We start from the raw sequence: 20,433 nt of genomic DNA on the forward strand, positions 1-20,433 counted from the left end.
CCCCTCCCCCATGGGTTTCTGTTAAGTTTCTCAGGATCCACATAAGAGTGAAAACATATGGTATCTGTCTTTCTGTATGGCTTATTTCACTTAGCGTAACACTCTCTAGTTCCATACACGTTGTTACAAAGGGCCATATTTCATTCTTTCTCATTGCCACGTAGTACTCCATTGTGTATATAAACCACAATTTCTTTATCCATTCATCAGTTGATAGACATTTAGGCTCTTTCCATAATTTGGCTATGTTGAGAGTGCTGCTATAAACATTGGGGTACATGGGCATTACAATTTTTTAAAGAATGTTCAAAGAATGGCAGTGCTGAGAATTAGTTTTTTATTCTATAAATGAAAATGCAATTCTATGACCATTTATATTCTTTCCCTGGTATTGTATAAAATGATGGCATTTTCAGTGCATTGAGATCAATCATTTCTCTCATTCATTCATTTATTCATTCATTTATTCATAAAACCTTTATTTGCTGACGTCTATATGATAGGTCCTTTTCAGGGGGCGTTCTGGATGTTATACTTCTCACACTGATAACATACTCTCACCCACACCTCCATCTTTCTAAAAAAAGTGTTTTCGACTTTGGTGCCACCACATTTTCTCCATAAGCTGTGAGGTGTCAGTCACCAGGACTGTGACTGACTCAGGTGACAGCTGCTTCACTTCCTTGCTTCCTCCTTATGCTACCCACTCATTCCCAAAATGTACACACACAGATCTTAGTTCCAAATGGGGCTGGTGATACTCTACTGTTCTAGCCCTGGCCTACGGCTTCCAAACCATTTGTGTGCTTCCTTGTTGGTTTGGGAATTTCAAAGTGAAAGAGGAAGTGTTACAGTATGAAGATTTTAAGTCTCTGTAGAGTCATTTTCATATTTTTATTTTTTATTTTTTTAATATGACATTTATTGTCAAATTGGTTTCCATACAACACCCAGTGCTCATCCCAAGAGGTGCCCTCCTCAATACCCCTCACCCACCCTCGCATTTTCATATTTTTAAAACAACTCTATAAAGATTCTAAAAAGAATTTTCTGACAAAGTCAGAACTAGCTATAATAAAAGGAGCCAGCTGTGTGTGTGTGTGTGTGTGTGTATATATATATATATATATATATATATATATATATATATATTACGGTAGTTAGAACTCTAGGTTTGGAGTCAGACTGCCTAAATGTGAATCCCACCATCACTAATTGCTACCTATGTGACTTTGATCCTCAGTTTCTTCATCTGTAAAATGGGCACAATCGTAGTGCTAAGCAATACGGTTATTGTGAGGATCATGAGGACATGATCTTTGTAAAATCCTTAACAGAATAGCAGGCATTGGTATGTGCTTTATAAATATCAGTTGTAATCATTACCACATGGGCATTACTACAGTATAGATATGATATCAACTCCTTTTAACATGTCAGTGCTGAAAGCCACAGCCAGCAGTGCTAGGGTTTTGTCTTGGTCCAGTTAAGTTCTGTATTTTCTTTAAACAAATGGTCTTTGAAACATCTGCTGATCCACTTTCCTGCCCAGTGACTGTCCCTGTCCCACAACAACTGAGCTAGGCTGTTGTTGACTAGTCATTTCTTATTTCTTACTCCTTCTCTCTCCAGCCTTTAAATGAGGAGTCCTTCCTTCATGCATACAAGTTTTATAAATTATGTTTACATAGCTTCTTCTTTCCATTTTCTTTCTTCTTTCTCTTTCTTCCTCCCTCCCTTTCTTTCTTTCTTTCTTTCTTTCTTTCATTCTTTCTTTCTTTCACCATCTCTTTCCTAAATCAGGAAAGTACCTGAGTTATAACTTCCCAGGAAGCATTAATGGGGAGTTTCTGGTAAGTTTCCTGCAGAATGCCTGCTACAGAAATGTCACTGTCACTGCACTGTTGTGATTGGAGAAGTTCCTCAAACTTCCCTTACTTTGGGGAGGAAAAGAGTGACTCTGGGCTGTGCATTGCCTGAGAGACCCTCCCCCATCACTGAGGAACCACTTCCTCCAGAGCTGCTAACCTCTGTGCTGTCACATGTACCTCTGGCCACTAAAGTGAGGTTGAAAGTTGTTTGTTTGGGCCTCAGTGGAGTCAGTGTTTAATGTTTGTGATCACTTACATGTGGGTTACAGCACCAGCAGGCTAGTTTTTCCGGTGTGCTATAAGAATCCTACTATTGTGGCTTACTATTCATTTTTAGACAATTATTTTTAGATATAATTTTGAGGAACCAGCAGGACCTTTGACACGAGACTCCCATCTTCCCTTAGCCTCATTTCTGTTGTTGCAATCCAAGGGTTTTTGTGTGAGTGTGTTTTTCCCCTCTGACTATCATTCTGCATTGTTTTCTGTGTGTTTGGTCATTTAGACTCAGAAACCTGTTTTCCTGGTGGGTGAAAAATGTCTCACCACGCACGCAGCAGAGTTATGATGATAACAGGTACAGAGTATAGTTGTCACCTCTACACCCTTCTCAGCCAAGGCCCTTTGTGCCGTGTTCTGACACTAACCTCCTTCTCTTCATTTGGTACTGACCTCTTTGTGAGCCAATCTGAGTCCCGATTTGCCTGGAACTTAGGGTTTCCTGAGATATGAGAGTCTCAGTATGAAAACCAGGAAAGACACCCTGGTCCTAGTGCTTTGTCTGAGAAAATAAAAGGTATTTTGAGAAAATACTGCCATCGTTGTGATAGGTGCTCTGTATATCTATTGAATTGAGTTTCGGTGAGGTCACACAATTTAGGGTAAAAATGAAATTATGGGAAAACTTCTTTAAACCTTGAATTGTTCTTTCTTTCTTCTTTTTTTTTTTTTTTTTAATACCCGTGGTCAGAAGAACTCCTTCCAAATTCTTTCTTCAGCTTATCTGCATCTTCTATACTAGCTTCCTCTATCTGTTTTTATGAAATTTTTTATTCTGGCTCATACCTTCTCTGGAAGGATTGGAAGCCACACCTGTTAGCCAGATGGCTGAGTACTTCCTTCCAGAATCACACAGAAAATCCCTGCCCTGTGGGATCTCTATATCTGCCCCCTGGGATGGCCATTCTACTTTCTGGATTTTCTTTTTTATTCTACTCCTTCCCCCCATCACCATGGCCACACCCATCTCCTCTTGGAAGCCTTCCTGAATTGCCCAAGTAGGATTAGTCCCTCCCATTCTGTGAAATTGTACCGCTGTATTTATTGGGCACGTATTATGTGCTGGGCACTTTACTAGGCTTAGAAGAGAAGATAAAAAAAATTAAGATCTTGACCTCAGGTAGCTGACAGTCTCCATAGGGAGACACTCAGAGGGAAGCAGAGTTCTCCCACTAAAGAGAATCAGAAGTTCCTAAGCAAAGCAACTGCAATTGTGAGATTTTAAAAAGCTGACACAAGTCTCTTTCTGTAACTACAGCTTCCTTGCCCCACTTGAACCACAGCCCCTAAATATCTAAAGGGACAAATTTTTACTTGGTAATTCAAGTCTATTCTCTCCTTCCAAAAAAAAAAAAAAAAAAGACAAATCAAGTTTCTGATTCCAGGCTGCCATTCTGATTAACTGCCAGTAGAGGGCGCCAGCAGATAGTGTAGTTGCACTTCTATAGGTAAACTTAGTGGTTTCTATGGTTTCTGTCCAGAAAGCCTAGGGTTTAAACCAGTCTCTGGGCAGCACAATGCTGTCTTCATATCTTATCCTTCTATGGCCTGAAATGCTCAACATTATGATGAAAGCAATTAATAATTTAGTCACGTTTGTGTCTTTACAGACAAAAGGTGAGGTTCCAGATAAAAAGTGTTTCTTAAAGGAGAAAAAAACCCCACAAACCAACTCAACTAAGAAGCTAGACCTGAGTGTAAGGAGGGGAAGTTCTTTAAGAACACAGCCCTTGAAGTCAGATAAGCCTGCATTTGATATCCAGCTCAGCTTTTGATCTCCTTTTTGAGTTTGGGCAAGTAGCTATAATCTCACTGTGCCTTGGTTTTCTCACCCGAAAAATGGGGGCAATAGTCCTGCCCACTTTACAGATTTGTTATAAGAATCAAATAATGTATGTACAAGTCACTTAGCAGGGTGCCTGGCAACAAACTGTTGTTTTTATATTGGTAGTATCTCTCGTTTGATGGCCTTATCTCCAATACTTTCTCCACCTAGCTCAGCTGCTCCTAGTCACAAGTAAACTGTATCATCTCCTATAACTGTACCATCCCTGAAAGCTCACTTTCAGGCTTCCCATGCTGTGGTGCCCAATTTGCCCACTCCAGCAATTCTCTTATCTCAGTGAGCCCCCATTCCATTGGTCCTACTACTTTTTCACTATTAATCACCCATCATGGCCTCTTTACTATAGTTTCCTCATTCTGGCAATGTGGCACTGCTGAATAGATGCCCTTGAGCCTTCTGCCTCTCTCCCACTGCTGTAACCATGGGGAAAATCCCCTAACCCTATTTAAACCCGACAACCCACTTTCTGGATGCCTGTGCGTGGGCAGCTGAACATCACTGGGGAGAATCAGACCATTGAGCTGCCTGGATTTACTTAAAAATTTTTAAAAATGTTTATTCATTTTTTGAGAGAAAGAGACAGACAGAGCACGAGTGGGGAAAGAGCAAAGAGAGAGGGAGACACAGAATCCGAAGCAGGCCCCAGGCTCTGAGCTGTCAGCGCAGAGCCCGATGTGGGGCTTAAACCCACAAATCGTGGGATTATGACCTGAGCTGAAGTCAACGCTTAACCGATTGAGCTACCCAGGCGCCCCTGGATTTACTTAAATCTGTAACCAATCATATCAGGTGGATATTCAATAGTTCCAGACAAGCCTACCATGCCTACCTAGTGAATTTACTTTCTTTTCCCCAAAACCTTTCCTTCTTTCTTTTTTTTAAAGTTTATTTGTTTATTTTGAGAGAGAGAGAGAGCAGGTAGGGTAGGGACAGAGAAAGAGGGAGAGAGAGAGAATCCCAAGTAGACTCCACACTGTTAACACAGAGCCTGATGCAGGGCTCAAATTCATGAACCATGAGATCATGACCTGAGCTGAAATCAAGAGTCGGACGCTTACCCAACTGAGCCACCCAGGTGCGCCATCTTTTTTTTTTTTTTTTTTAATGTTTATTTATTTTTGAGAGAGAGAGAGAGAGGCAGAGAGAGGGAGGCACAGAATCTGATGCAGGCTCCAGGCTCTGAGCTGTCAGCACAGATCCCAGCGTGGGGCTTGAACTCATGAACCGAACTGTGAGATCTTGGCCTGAGCCAAAGTGGGACACTTCACCAACTGAGCCACCCAGGCGTCCCCCCAAAACCTTTCTTACTCTCTTCAAGGCCTTACTGCCTCGTCCTGCTTTTACCCTCACTTTTATATTTCATAGAGAAAAACATGGGCAGCTGTGTGAGAACCCCCTTCCTTTTCTGCCACCGGATGCTTCAGTCTCCCCACACCTTCACCTCCAGCACTAACCCTTAGACCTGAACAAGAGGGCCCCCATCTGGAGGCCCGGATCTTGGAGAGTCCTGCTCTCGTCTGGCTCCATCTGTGTCCTCCTTCATGGGGTGAGGTGCCTGGCCAACGGGACATGCCCTACTTGCTTCTAGACCATATGGGGCCGTGAAAATCCCTACACAGTTGGCCAGAGCTGCTTCCAGAATTCGCACGAATGTTTTCCTGCCTGCCCGCCCCCCCCCCCCCCCCCCCCCCAAGTGGTTGATTGCAGGGAGGCCCAGAGCAGAGCTTGCGTGTCTGCACTGATGTATCCCTGGGCATGTGTGTGAGGCCCTCCCTGTGAGAAACAGAGCTGGGGGTGGGAGGAGAGAAAGGGCACGGGCTGCAGGACAGGGCCTCCATTTGTATTCTCAAATGTCAGGGGTGGATCTGGGCATGTCTTATTCTGCGGTAACCTAATTAAGCATCAATGCACATCACTCCACCAAGAAGGTCCTCATCAAAATAGCTAATATCTGTACCTTGGCAAGCCAAGGGTGAACCAGCATTTCACATAGCCATTTCTTCCTGGAGATGACGTCAAGTCTTCCTTGATAGCACACTCCCTGGCTTCCCTTTACCTCATTAGCCACACTTTCTGACTCTTGGTGATGGAGTCTCCTTCTCCACCAGACCTCTTAACTCCGAAGTGTCCCAGGCAGAACCAGCTACTGAGGGGCCTGGAGCATAATGCAAATGTGGAACCCCTTGTGCCAAATTATTAAGACTTTCAAGCGTGTGACAGCAGAGCATTAAACTAAGCACAGGGACGGTCTAAGTGTGGGGCCCAGACTGTACAGGCTGCATGTCTACAAACCCAGCCCTGGTCCCAGGTTTCAATTCCTTTGTCCGGTCTCTCTCCTCACTCACTGGGTGACCTCATCCCTTCCATGGCTTTAAATTCCATCTGCACTCTTCCATGTTAGCCCTACCTCTCGGCTGGGTTCTAGACTCCTTGCTACCTTTACCTGGAGGTCTCCACCTGGAGGTCCAACACAATTCATGTCCAACACAGAATTCAGGAAACTCTCTTCCCACTCTACCCCACGAAGTGCACCTACCTGAATAAAGTCTCCACCATTCACCAGGTTGCACAGGCTGAAAACCTACAGTCCTCTTCCGTCTGACTTCTTCTCTCCTATCTTGCACCTAATCCATCAGAAAAACTTTTGGATTCATTACTAAGTAATGCCTCCGATCTGATTATTTCCATCCCTCGGATACTATAAATATATCATTTCTTGCCGAATCTACTGCAATCTTTTGCTAACTAGTCTTCCTGCTCCAACTCTTGTCCTGTATCTTATATTCTCTGCACCATGGCCAGACTCAATATCTTGAAAGTAGAAATCAGGTTATGTCATGTTTTCTTTGAAACCTTCAGTATGCATGGAATGGACTTCAATCTAAGGATCCCTGGCTATGGGATCTGAACCCTGCCTCTGCCTCCCCACCCATCTACCACTCGTTGGCTTTTCTCACACTGCCCTTCAGCCACACCCACCTTCTAGTTCCTTCAACACGGGTGCTCAAAGCTACTGCATGGCCTGTCTGCTGCTCTCTCTGAAGCATGCTCCCCCAGATCTTACCATGGTCTTTCCTCTACCCCATTCAGTTTCAGTTCAAATATTGTCTCTCTGAAGTGGTCTTTCCTGACCACAGTATCTAATATGGCCCTCCTACTCCAGTCTGTCTTTATCCCATTATCTTACTTCATTTTCTTCATAACACTTTTTATACCTGAAATGATATTTACTTGTTTGTGATCTGTGGCCTCCAGCCTCCACTAGACTGTAAGCTTTTTGTAGGCAGAGCTTCATTTGTTTTGTTCCCTTTTACATTACCACTGCCAAGAACAGCACCTGACATACAACAGGTGATCAAGGGATGTTTGTGGAATACCTGGGGACTGGCCTGTGGCCAGCTTTCTTCCATCCAGTGAAATGAAGAAAGTTAAAATACGACTAATGCGTGTTTTTTTTCTGCTCTTATTATTGTTGAGCAGCAATTTGATCCAGAAAGACAATTTTGATTTTCTTGTGGAGAAAGAAGTAGGACTTCTGGTGTCTAAATCTAACTTGGAAAGCATGTGGGTGACTGAGCATTCATCTATTCTTGAGAGAGATCACAGGGCTCAGACTGCTGAATAGGGTCACAAGGGCTACTTCTTGCCCCTATGATCAATCTTCTTGATGACTGGTTCTATAGAGTGGCCAACAGATTCCTTTACCTCTGACTCAGGGGGCCGGGGAGCCATGTTCAGTAGTCTGCTTCCTTCCCTCTTCTCTTTAACAGGACGCCAGTTCTCCTCTTTAGCATCCAGGGAGCTCCTAACTCATGCACAAGGCAGCTGTACTCAGGAAATGCAAATATTAAAGCTATGCATTGGGGTTGTCACACAGTCAGTACAGGTTGAGCTAAGGGGTGAGGATGAGCAAGGGAAATGAGGAAAGGAAGGAAGAGAGTCGGAGAGAGGTTCTAGTCTCCTATAATAACCCCAAGGAGCACTTCTGTGGGTCCTTCAAATGACAGAATCATCAGTCCAGTGGCCTTCATTCTAGTCATCTCTCTCCATGCACCCCCTGCTCTACAATTGGCCGAGATGCCCTCCTCAAGGCTGGCTGTGCAGACACTTGACTTGTGCAGTTGCACATGGCCCCATGCTCAGAAGAGTCCCGAATGTGCTTTAATGCTCTGTTGTTGCTGTCTCGAAAGTCAGTAATTTTTGAACAAGGGGCTTCACATTTTCATTTTGCACTGGGCCCTGCAAATTATACAGTTGACATTATTCCACTGTTTAATCTGGGAAGTGGGTCCTCTGTGAGCCCACTTCTGACCTTAGGACATCTTCCTCCCCCGAGTAGTGTCCATCAGTCTATTCATTCTACCTCCTGACTGTACTGCAAATCTGCCTACTGCAGGCCTCCTAGCCATTGTTCAGCCTCTGGTTTTCACAGTCTTGAACTCGTTCTCTGTGAGCTCCCCAGCACCTCTTGTGCCAATAGTGTCACTGATCACAGCAAAGCTCCCCAGGGCTCAAGGGAACCATGCACAGGTGACATCTGGCTCTGGAGTGGAAGCTCCCTACACCTCCTGTAAATCACTGCTCCTCAAACTTGGCTGCTTGCTGGAATTGCCTGGGGCGGGGGGGGTGGGTCTTTAAAAATTCTGCTGCCTAGTTCCCTTCCAGAGATACCAATTTAAGTGACAGAGTGTGGTCTATGTATTTGGACTATTTATTATAAGCTCCTAAGTGACTAGCTACATAGCAAAGTTTGGGATCTACTGCCATGAGTGCTTCCAAAGTGCAGGGCTGGCTGACACTTCACCTGCTCTAAGCACACATTGCCTGGGGAGGGTTCTAGAAGGACTTGCTTTTGCAATAGTATTACAGACTCCAAAAATTGTAGGCCACTTCTCTTTCCATGATTTTCACCTGTACACAGTGTCTCTTCTATCCCCACAGGGAATAAGGAATGCTCATCCTCAGTCAGAGCACAGAGGTGGGGGGCTGACTGACTCATGCCCACCTGGGTGACTTGGGGTGCTGGCCTAGCCCCAGCCACTCTTCCCACTCCCAGCAGCCTTGCTGTTGCTCTGCCAGGGACTCTGGACAGAAACCAGAGGGAATGGGAACAGCCAGGAGAAACTCAGGTATGTCAACGGGGACCCAATGTGAAGGGCGAAAAGGAAAGGTGGAGGATACATAGTGTGAGTAAATATGGCTGAAGAGTCCTATGGGCGTTTGGCACATTCTAGAAGACAGTGAGGGGCTTTAGATCCTTAAATTAGCATAGATTTAGCCCCTGACATTTTCCACTTCTGTTCCAAATGACTTCAGAGTGGCTTATGATTATACATTTAATACCCAACTAACATCCTTATCAGGCCTGTATTTGGAGTCCTTGCCTTTGTGTCCTGGATTGGCTTCAGTAAGCTCACAACCTTCCCCAGATTGTAAGAAAAATTATATATGTACATGCAGATTCTCACAGAGATCTGTAATCTTATACAGGCTAAAGCCTCTATGTTTCCAAGCACGGAAACGCATCTCAGCAAGGAACTCTGTGATAATTAGGTATAATGTGATGGGCAAATGACTCCCACCCTCTGCCCTGCCCCTCCAGCCCAAAGGTGTTTTCTGGGTGTTGTGTGAAGAGTGATGTGGAGGAAAAGGTAAGGTTGACCGGGAAAACATCACACAGGTTCCCCTGTTCACAGTCTTCTCCTGACCCAGTCTTCCCGGCTTGGGCCAACAGGAGGGCGACAACAGTTGGGAAATTCCCAGAATTGCTTCTTGTGGCTGAACTGCAAGTCCTGGCCAGCCACAGGCCCTCATCCTGTCCCTTGACCGGTAAACTGAAGCTGACTGTGGCCACCAGAGGGCAGCACGCCCAGCCAGGGCCGGGATGGATCCGCAGGCGCCGCCAGACCGCCCCCCCCCCCGGCCCCGCCCCCGCCCCGGGGCTGCTGTTGGTAAACTGAGCGGGTGCCCGGCGGCCATTTCATAAGCTTCAAAAGAACATGACCTTGTGTAGTAGATGATTGAATTTCAGTCCCCACTTCTTGTGTTGGAGCTGGGATTTACTGTACTTTCTGAGATCTCACTTGGTCCTTCTATATCATAAAGGGTAGATAGCAAAATTACCCTCCACAGCTCTAAGGTGTCACTTGGGACAGCCATACATATGCAGAACTTAGTACAGTTCATGCGATCAGCTGTACAAACTGTGAAACATCTGTTCTGTAGCAGTATAAAAATTGCAAACTATTCTTCAAGACAGAAGAGGAAAAAAACAAAAAGAAAAATGAATTCCATTTCAAGGAGAGACCTGCCATTTCCGCTTCCTCCAAGTGACCCGAGGTCCCCAGTCATTTGTTTAACTTTAGGCTTGTAGAGGTTCAGTGGTATTGTTATCACTTTACCGATAAATATAATAGGCCTCCTTGGGGCTGTTTCCCAGCCCCACCCCCACCCCCACCCCTCGGAGGGCTTCCAACACGGTCTCCGTGGGCGGCCACAGGCTTGGCCTTTGTAACCCCGCCCCCTAGGACAGGACTGACTGGAGCAGGAAGAACAGAGTCCAGCTTCGTCTCTGGTTTTCTCCCAGCCTCAGGCTCGCAGAGAATGGGCTCACGGAACTGAGCCCTGCAAATCACAGGGTACTAAGAGGAAAGCCCTTGAGCTCTATTTGGAGCTCAAAACTCACAAAATCTGCCTTGATTTCTACACATCCTAATCCATGGGGTTTTTTTCCCCTGAAATTTCCTTTGATTTTGTTTCGAAATACTATATTATCCTTAAAAAATCATAGGGGTGTGTGTGTGTGTGTGTGTGTGTGTGTGTGAGCGAGCCTCATCACTATTGCCGTTTTGGGCTAAACAATTCTTTGTTGTGGGGGCCGTCCTGTACATCATAGGGTAGTTACCAGCATCCCTGGCCAACATCCACTTGATGTTAGTAGTAGCCCTCCCAGCTGTGACAACCACAAATGTCTCTAGACACTGCCAAATATTGTCTGGGGAGGGAGGGTAACTGTCCCTACTCTACAGCCAACTGATGGACTGACCTGTTTATCTATTTATCTATCTGAAACCAGTTTGATTCAGAATCTGTTTCTTATAGCCAAAAAATTGTTGACCAAGGCAATGAAAAAACATGGTGGAAATTCTGTGAACTGCCCAAATCTGAATACAGCAAATTAGCAGCACAACTGGGACTTGATCGATATTAGGTCTCCTGAACGAACACTACCCAGTGGATTACCTACTGCTTTTCCACAAGAGAACCCTATCAACTTGCTTACTTACCGTTGTGCCATTCCCTACACTAAAAACCCAGTACTACTGAAATTAGGAGAATACGTTTATGGAAGGAGACATCCCTGGCTGTATCCCCTTATTTGTTTGGAACACCAAAATGAATAAACTGGATGAGGATCATGGTCGAACTTTTTCACAGGAGTGTGAGCTTGTTGCTGTGAATGGCATGTCATACCTTCCCTAGCCCCCATGACAGGGACATGCTAAACGAAAGGCATTCCCAGCCCCCCTGGGATCCTGTTCCCTTACCAGCTGGAGAGATTTAGCTTGGCATGTTAATTTTCCCCACATTTCCATGTTTTCTGAGGCTACTCACCTCACCCAAGTCACTGCAGGATGGTAGAAATAACTGTTTTTTACATTCAGGACTCCTATTAGCCATGGAAATTTTTGAAGGTCAAAAGGAGGTGAAAATGCCAAATAGTTCTACGTAACAAGCATGCAACAAATTTGAGCAGATGAAAAGAATTATTTTGAAATTGGCATCTAGTAAAATCTATTCATTTTGGTCTGTAGTTATATGACTTTTGGCAAATGCCAGGAGTCCTGTGACAACCACAAAATCAAGATACAAAGGAGTTCCATCACCAAAAAGAACTTCCTCCTATTGTCTTTTTTTTTTTTTTTCAACGTTTTTTTATTTATTTTTGGGACAGAGAGAGACAGAGCATGAACGGGGGAGGGGCAGAGAGAGAGGAGACACAGAATCGGAAACAGGCTCCAGGCTCTGAGCCATCAGCCCAGAGCCTGACGCGGGGCTCGAACCCACGGACCGCGAGATCGTGACCTGGCTGAAGTCGGACGCCCAACCGACTGCGCCACCCAGGCGCCCCTCCTATTGTCTTTTCTAAGTCAGCTCTTCTTCACCAACCCTAGGCCTAGGCAACCACTCATCTGTGCTCTGTCCCCATAGTTTCGCTTTTTCCAAAATATCTTATAAATAGAATCATAGAGTATATAGCTTTTGGAGCCTGATTTTTTTTTTACTGAGCAGAATGCAGATTCATTCATGTCACTTCTTCTCTCAATAGCTTTGTTTTTACTGCTGAGTAGTATTCCACCGTATGGATGTGGCCATTTGTCAGTTGAAAGACATTAGGGTTACTTCTAATTTCTGGAGATTATGAACAAGCTATTTTAAATATGTGCCTACAGGTTTTGGTGTGAACATAATGTCTCAAATCTCTTGGGCAAACTTTGAGTAGTGGTACTGCTGGGGTATATGATAAATATATGTTTACTTTAACTCTGTAAGAAACTGCCAAAATGTTTTCCAAAGTAGCTGTGCTATTTTGTGTTCCCATCAGTCATGAATGAAGATTCTAGTTGTTTTCCTTCCTTATCAGTCCTTGATATTGTTATTTTGTTTTAAAATTTTATTTTAGTTATACTAGGCACGTGGGTGGCTCAGTTGGTTAAATGTCCGACTTTGGCTCAGGTCAGGATCGTGCAGTTCTTGAGTTCGAGCCCCATGTTGGGCTCTGTGCTGACAGCTCAGAGCCTGGAGCCTGCTTCAGATTCTGTGTCTCCCTCTCTCTGCCCATCCCTCGCTCACACTCTGTCTCTCTCTGTCTCTCAAAAAATTAATAAATGTTAAAAATTTTTTTTAAATTTTATTTTAGTTATGCCAATATGTTTATAGTGGCATTTCATTGTAGTTTTACTTTATCTTTATGTAATGACTAATAATGTTTAGCATCTTTTCACTTGGTGAAGTGTCTGCCCAAATGTTTTGTCCATTTTAGAAATTGATTTGTTTGTTTTTTTATTGTTGAGTTTTGAGAGTTCTTTACATTATTATGGATACAGCTCCTTTGTCAAATATGTGATTTGCAAATGTTTTCTCCCAATATGTGGCTTGCTTTTTATTCTCTTAGTACCTTTCATAGAGAAAAAGCTTTAAATTTCAATGAAGTCGAATGTCAGATTTTTCTTCTATAGATTGTGTTTTTAATTCGAGTTGTTTTTGAGAATCTCAATCCAGGATATTCTGCGGATATCAAATATGTTTTGTAAGTGTTATGAATTCTTTGAGTTTCTCATTCAGCTCCTGCCTGCAATGGTCTGCAAGCACTTTCTTTCATTTTTCTTCTCCAGCACTGCCCACATGAACACACCCACACACTTAACCCTTACAAACACAGATTTCCTGTGTCACTCAGAACCCTCAAACCACCCTTTCCAGGCTTCCTCCCAAAGATCACAAAAGTCACATTTTCCAAAGTATGTCTTTTAATCATGCAGGGGCAAGTGTTGGAAGTTTGGAGTGGTCAGTGCTATGTTTATAGTCGAACACTCCAGAATGTCATTCTGGATCCTTTTTCTCAAAATTATGCAAGTAGAAATTATATTCTGGAAACTCATCCCCCCCCCCCCCCCCCCCTACAAAATATACCCATCCCTGCTGTAACGAAGTCATGCTATAGATCAATGGACTTTAATGTTCAGTCAATTAGTTAGCTATGTTTATTTGTTTTTTGAAACATTTCCCATATATTCAAAAGAACAGATGTTTTCAGAGGCTGCTCTTACGTCTGGATACAGTGCCCTCCCACTTAGGTCGTTGAGAAGTCAGCCATTTCGCAGTTGATACAATAAAGGAATGCTGGGAAAGAAAAGGAGAGGAGAAAGGGTGGAGTTACAGTGTAGAAGAGGAAAAATATGATTCATCCTTGAACACAAGAAGTCAGTCCTTTCTTCCATTTTTGTATTCACATTAATACAATCTTTTTTTTTTTTTTAATTTTTTTTTAACATTTATTTTATTTTTGAGACAGAGAGAGACAGAGCATGAATGGGGGAGGGTCAGAGAGAGGGAGACACAGAATCTGAAACAGGCTCCAGGCTCTGGGCTGTCAGCACAGAGCCTGACGTGGGGCTTGAACTCACGGACCGCGAAATCGTGACCTGAGCCGAAGTCGGCCGCTTAACGGACTGAGCCACCCAGGCGCCCCACATTAATACAATCTTTAGCATTTCTATTCTAAATGTGCCCCATGCCAGTTTATTATAAGACATGTCAGTTATTTTATGTTTGATACATCTCCATTTAGTGCCTCCCTTCAGTTCGGTGAAATTATTGTCTTAAACCCAACCCAACTATTACAAGTTATTTTTCATCTTGAAAAGGTCCCTTACACTATAAGGTGTTCCAGGCCAGAGGGACTCAGAATGCAAGTGAATCCCTCATGTCACGGTGTCAGTCACCGAGTCACCCATTCATGGTTCCCCTTCTTCCACTTCCTGTTTGTCCATTTGTGCTTCCTGCTTCTTCAGCGTCTGCACCCAGAACCTCAAAGCTTAGTTTGTCCTTCAGGGATCAGTGGCTAAAAGCAAACAAATGGATAAAGAAAAAAGAAAGAATGATATTCTTCTCGTTCTTCTGTGGACAAGAGACTCGGTACAGAGACTGTGAGAGCCATCCAATGTGGCCAAACACAAAGAGACGTATCAGGGCAAAGGTCTGTGTCTGACCACCAACAAAGCTTGGGTCACACAGCCACACTATGGTTGCTCACAGATGCATACAAAATAAATCCTAACATTTTTGTGAGGTCCTTGGGTGATAAAAGAGAACTCCCCCTCCAAAGCATTTTCTTTTCAGACAGCTGATAAAATTTGACAGCTTTGAAGAGGAAATGACTGCAGGATGTCGGTAGCAGAATCACAGGGGAAATGCTGCACTCTGCAAAGCCTCACTCGAGTACCGTGAAGCATAGCTTGAAATGGATAGAGACGCTGGTAAAGGACATCATTTTATAAAAAACTAAAACCTCAGTAATTTCTTACAAGTCAGCAGCTGTAGCCAAGACATGGACATGGATATTTTTCTGTTTGACTGTGTTTCATGAATTTTAGAATGATTTCTTCTGTCAGACCCTAAGATGTTTTTTACCAGCATTGCAACATGTCAGGGCAGTGGAAACTTTCATCCACTCGACAGCCCAGAAGTGCTGCACAGAAGTGCAGAAATTTTCTGCTGTGTCATTTTCTGTTTCTTTGACATACCTCACCTGTACTTCTTCGTTTTTCCTTACACAGCCCAACAGCAAACACTTGATCTAATTCCCAAGAATGTCGGGCTCTTCCAATCTTCAGGAGTTGACTTTTTAGGAACAGAGTATTCTCTCAATCCCCTCCTATGGGTTTGAGATATACATTCTTTACCACCAAAGAAATATTCTTCCGTTCTTGATAACTGACTTTCTAATATAAATCAGAATTGAACTTTATCAAGGGTAGCTTCACAATCTTTTGAAAACATACGGATTTTTAGTTCTTTGACTTATTGATATAATAAACCATTACAAAATGCTTAGAATAATTTTTCTAATATTGAAGTACTTTTACATTCCTGGAGTTTTCTAGACACTTGCGGTACATGAGTGACAAAACAGGCAGCTCTCTAACTTTGTGGAGTTTATGGTTTATTTAAAATGATTTTTATAAAATGAGTGGAATTACTCTATTTTTCTATGCAGAGACTGTTTTGATTTTTAGTCCTTCCAGGTGGGTTTCGTGTGTGTGTGTGCGTGTGTATGTGTGTGCATGTGCATTCATGTGTGCATGCATATGTGTGTACGTGTATGTGCGTGTGTGCGTGCGCATGTATGTATGTGTGAGTGTGTATGCGCACGTGTGTGGCAACTAAATATACATAGTTCTTGATCTTTCCTTTTATAGTTTACTGAGGTACAAGTTTTTATGGTACAATGCCGTAAAATTCTTCTACTGTCACTATACAATTCGATGATTTTTAGTAAATTTATAGTGCTGTGTAGCAATCACCACAAACTCATTTTAGAACACTTTTGTCACCCCAGAAACTTTCCTCCTGCCCATTTGCAGTGTGTCCCTGCCCTCACCCTTGGCCCCAGACAGCATGCTCTCTGTCTCGATAGCCTTGCCATTTCTGGGTATTTCTCGTATATGGAATTGGAATATGCTGGCTTGTGCATTCGGCTCTTTTACTGAGCACAGTGGTTTTGAGGTTCACCATGCTGTAGCATGTGTTGGTACTTTATTCCTTTTTGTTTTCGAATGGTGCTACATTAAATGGCTGGACCACTCCGTGTACACTGTGTTAGTCCATCCACCACGGGATCGACTCTGGATTGTTTCCAGTTTGACCATTAAGAATAAAGCTGCTGGGAGCATTTGCATCCAAGAAATGTGCTTTCACGTCTTCGGGAGTTGATTCCTAGAAGTGGAATTGCTGGGCCCTGTGATAAGCTTACGTGTTAACTTTTTAAAAAGCATCCAGTGTAGGGACAGTGGCTCCCCTGGTGGAGAGTTTCTTTTTTTTCACCTGGTGGTGGCCCTAGAGAAGTTGGAAAAGTGTCCCCTACTCTCACTGGTACAGTGACCCAGTTTAGGAGCCAGCAGGATGGCGCCATCACTTCTTCTCTGGCCAGACTTTCCGCACCTGCGGTAAGCTGGAAATGACACACCCCAGCCAGACTTCTGATCGCTAAGCACTTCCCAAAGTGATTCTTGGGGTATTCATTGCTCCTTGTCTCCAGCGCTGGTGCCCCTGTCTCAGGAGTCAGTGCAAATGCTTCCTGCGACCTTCCCCTCTGGGCGGGCAGCTGTTCCTCTACTTCTATTGCATTGCATGTTGGTCAGCCCTGCCTTCCTATGTCTTACAGAAATCCTCCTCCCCCAAATAGCAGGCAGATAGCATTCTTCTTTGCTTTTGCTTTCATTTCACATTTCCCCATATTGTTAACTGAAGTAATTTTTTGGTCATTTCAATGAAAATTTGGAAATGGGTCTGTTACCCCATGAGGTAAAGCCGCCTGAAATTCTAGGTGGTTCTTCCTTCTGGGCTCCCTCAGCGCATCCCCTGTGCTCCCTTTGGCCTTCACACTGCCTTTTTCTCTCTCCCCAAGGACTACCCCTGCTTATCCACAAAGAATGTGTTCAGATTTTATGGTTCCTGTGACGTCTTGGCTGACAGCTTTCAAGCCATACTGATCCCTTTCCTTCCCTGAATGCTTTCTTTTTTATTCTTTCCCAGATAATGAATCCCTCATTTCTGCTGCCCTTGTCTCTAACTGCAAACTCTGCATGCATTGTGGTATTAAGTAGAAACTGCCGGTAAACAGAGAATAGAAGAATTTGGGGGTCGAGGAGGACCTTAGCAAGCATCTTGTTAAACCACCTCGTATTATATATGTAGCAATGAAGCTCTTCAGAAGTAAGTTCTTCTCGTTAATGATAATAGTAATAAAGCAAAACCTATTTTACATTTAAGAAAGGATCACTTATATATTGTATCCTGCTGGCAAGTAATCCCATGAGGCAGGACGGGGTCATGTGCCCAGGATGACATAGCTCGCTCCTGAAATGTTCTATTTCAAAACTTTTGGAATTCACTCTGGTTTATCTTATGTAAATTCTTCCTAACACTGGGACAGATTCTCCTTAGTGATTTCTCTCTCTTGACTCATTTAGTCTTAAAATTTTCATTTTGAGAGACTCAGCCTGAAGGTCATTGAAGAGAAAGCTAACACAGAGTTATTACAAGTGATTTTTGTTTTCTTTATTAAAAAAATGACAGCAAAGGGAAGACATATACACTCCCCATACTCCCACCTCTCAGGAAAATAACCTTTAACTCTACACCTTTCTGGTGTGAATCTTGCTATTATGATTTTCTGTGCTATACCACATTTGTGCTTGCGATTTTCCTATGCTACACTGTGTGCGTATATGGGTGTGCATGTGTATATTTTTTTTAACAAAATGGAGGCACTTTTTATGTACCATTTTGGAATAAGTGATTTTTAACGCAATAGTATACATTCAACATTTTCCCACGTCCTTATAACCCAATAAAGCATCATTTTTAAGTCTACATAGTATTTTACTTTATGGGCATACCATACTTCATTTGACTGATTCCGTGTTGTTGGACATTTAGTGGCTTATGGTTTTTACACAATAGTGCTGTAGTGAATATCCTTATAAATAAACCTAATACACATACATTATTATCTCCTTAACTAAATTTTTAGGTTTCTTTGGTTGAAAGAGTGTGTATGTGTTTGCAGTTTTTAATATGTAAGGTCTGGTTTAGAGTCAGAGAGATATATCCAGAAGATGATGGGTCCATAATATTTGGGAACTAAGATATTACTCCAGAAGAAATTGATCACACAGCCTGTTGAACTGTCAGTCCTTGAGTAACAGTTACAGTGGCTTTTGTCTTTGTCCTTCCTGCTCTGTATTATCACCGGGACTTCTCAGGGGATCAACTTTAGCTTAATAATGAAACTCACAAACATTCTACCCAGGGGCATGCCGTGCCACCTGTGTTTGATTAAAATCGCCCAGATTATGTCTTTTGCCAATTCCATTTTTCTTGATCAGTTAAATAAATGCATTGCTAGAGGCCTGTGTTCTTGATATCGGATCCAGAGTCCTGCCTGAGTTGACAAATTAAGTTAGACCTGTCTCACCTAAAATAGGATTACAACACTAATCAGGTGCCTGATGGATATTTTGTAGGTAATCAGAAAACATTTAGGGGCGCCTGGGTGGCTCAGTCGGTTAAGCGTCCGACTTCAGCTCAGGTCACGATCTCGTGGTCCGCGAGTTCGAGCCCCGCGTCGGGCTCTGGGCTGATGGCTCAGAGCCTGGAGCCTGCTTCCCATTCTGTGTCTCCCTCTCTCTCTGCCCCTCCCCCGTTCACGCTCTGTCTCTCTCTGTCTCAAAAATAAATAAACGTTAAAAAAATTTTTTTTTTAAAAATTAAAAAAAAAAAGAAAACATTTAGAGTTGGAAATGTATTCAAGATGGTTTATTTTCATCCTTTGATTTTCTAAATGAGGAAACGAAGGCTCAGGAAGGCCAAGAGAATTATACAGCTGGTTTGTGTCTGAGCTAGAACTTGAACCCAGGTCTCGTGATGCCCAATCAGATACACCTTCCACTACTCTACGTTGCCTGCCTCTCAACCTCAGGGGTAGGGGAACAAAGATCAAGTGGGCTATTTACCATGCTGCAGTGGTGGCCTATGGACTATCACTTTCTCCAACTTCCGTCATTGCAAACACTGATAAGCAGTCACTGCATTTTTCCCATTGAGCCTGTACTAAGCCTCAGACATCCCAGACATCCCCCCTAATCAGAAGGAATTGTCATACAAGATGGAGACTCTCTGCCTTCCTTGCCACAGCTGTTTTTCACAGTGGGGCTGTCCATTCCTTCTCCCCCTATGCTGGGGAAGTGTGTGTGTGTGTGTGTGTGTGTGTGTGTATGTATACACATGTGCACATATACACGTGTACACATGCACATGCACACACCATCACCACGGCTAACAGTTCCAGTAAAAGTTGACTTTATGGGAAATACTATCCATAACTGGAAGTATCAGGAATCCCTCGTTCTCCCCCTTCATTAAGTGATAAGTGACAGTGCAGTGGAATGGAGGGGCAGGGTCTGTCCGGGAAGAATGTGTCCATGTGTGGTATAACATCTGTGTAGGATCATTCTGCTGTGCTCAGAGGAATAACTAACAGGTCTGGGAATGCAGGCCTGGGAAAATGAGCAAGTTGAAGTTCGGGGCAATAGCTGATGTGTGGAAAAAAAATAAGACTAATAGAATGTATGTTTGAAAACTTAATAGAATCTTGAAAAAGATTGCTTATTATATACACATTTCAAACACCAATATAGAGTAAGTTCAATAAACTCCTCTGAATGTCCATTACTGAAATTAAACAGTTATCGAGATTTTATCACATTTGCTTTTACTAGGTCTTTTTTTTCTTTGCTGGGACATTTTAGAGCAATTCCCTGATGCTATGTAATTTTATTCCTCATCCTTAAACATACATTTTTAAAAATGTGGACATTTTGGGGGTGCCTGGGTGGCTCAGTCGTTTAAGCCTCTGACTCTTGATTTCAGCTCAGGTCATGATCTTACAGTTCGTGAGTTCGTGCCCCATACCAGGCTCTGTGCTGATGGCACGGAGCTGGCTTGGGATTCTGTCTGTCCTCTCTGCCCCTCCCCTGCTTGTGCTTTCTCTCTCTCTCTCTCTCTCTCTCTCTCAAAATAAGTAAATACAATGAAAATTTATGGACATTTTTTTCCCTAACCACATTGACTGATCACATCTAGCAAAACTCA

General features: G+C 43.3%; 1 protein-coding gene across 3 annotated transcripts in view; it reads left to right on the forward strand.

Moving 5' to 3' along the window:
- ARHGAP25 (Rho GTPase activating protein 25) overlaps positions 1–20,433 on the forward strand; it is an 88,491-nt gene that overhangs the window by 10,460 nt on the left and 57,598 nt on the right. The window contains exon 2 of one of the 3 annotated variants that reach the window (XM_049651557.1): positions 8,938–9,125. The exons of the other annotated variants lie outside the window; for them this stretch is intronic. Within the exon in view, the coding sequence (XP_049507514.1) occupies positions 9,101–9,125 (25 nt within the window). The 5' untranslated portion in view covers positions 8,938–9,100. The remainder of the gene's footprint in view (positions 1–8,937; positions 9,126–20,433) is intronic. 3 annotated transcript variants of the gene reach the window in all.

The sequence above is a fragment of the Panthera uncia genome (assembly GCF_023721935.1).
Source record: "Panthera uncia isolate 11264 chromosome A3 unlocalized genomic scaffold, Puncia_PCG_1.0 HiC_scaffold_11, whole genome shotgun sequence".
NCBI lineage: Eukaryota > Metazoa > Chordata > Mammalia > Carnivora > Felidae > Panthera > Panthera uncia.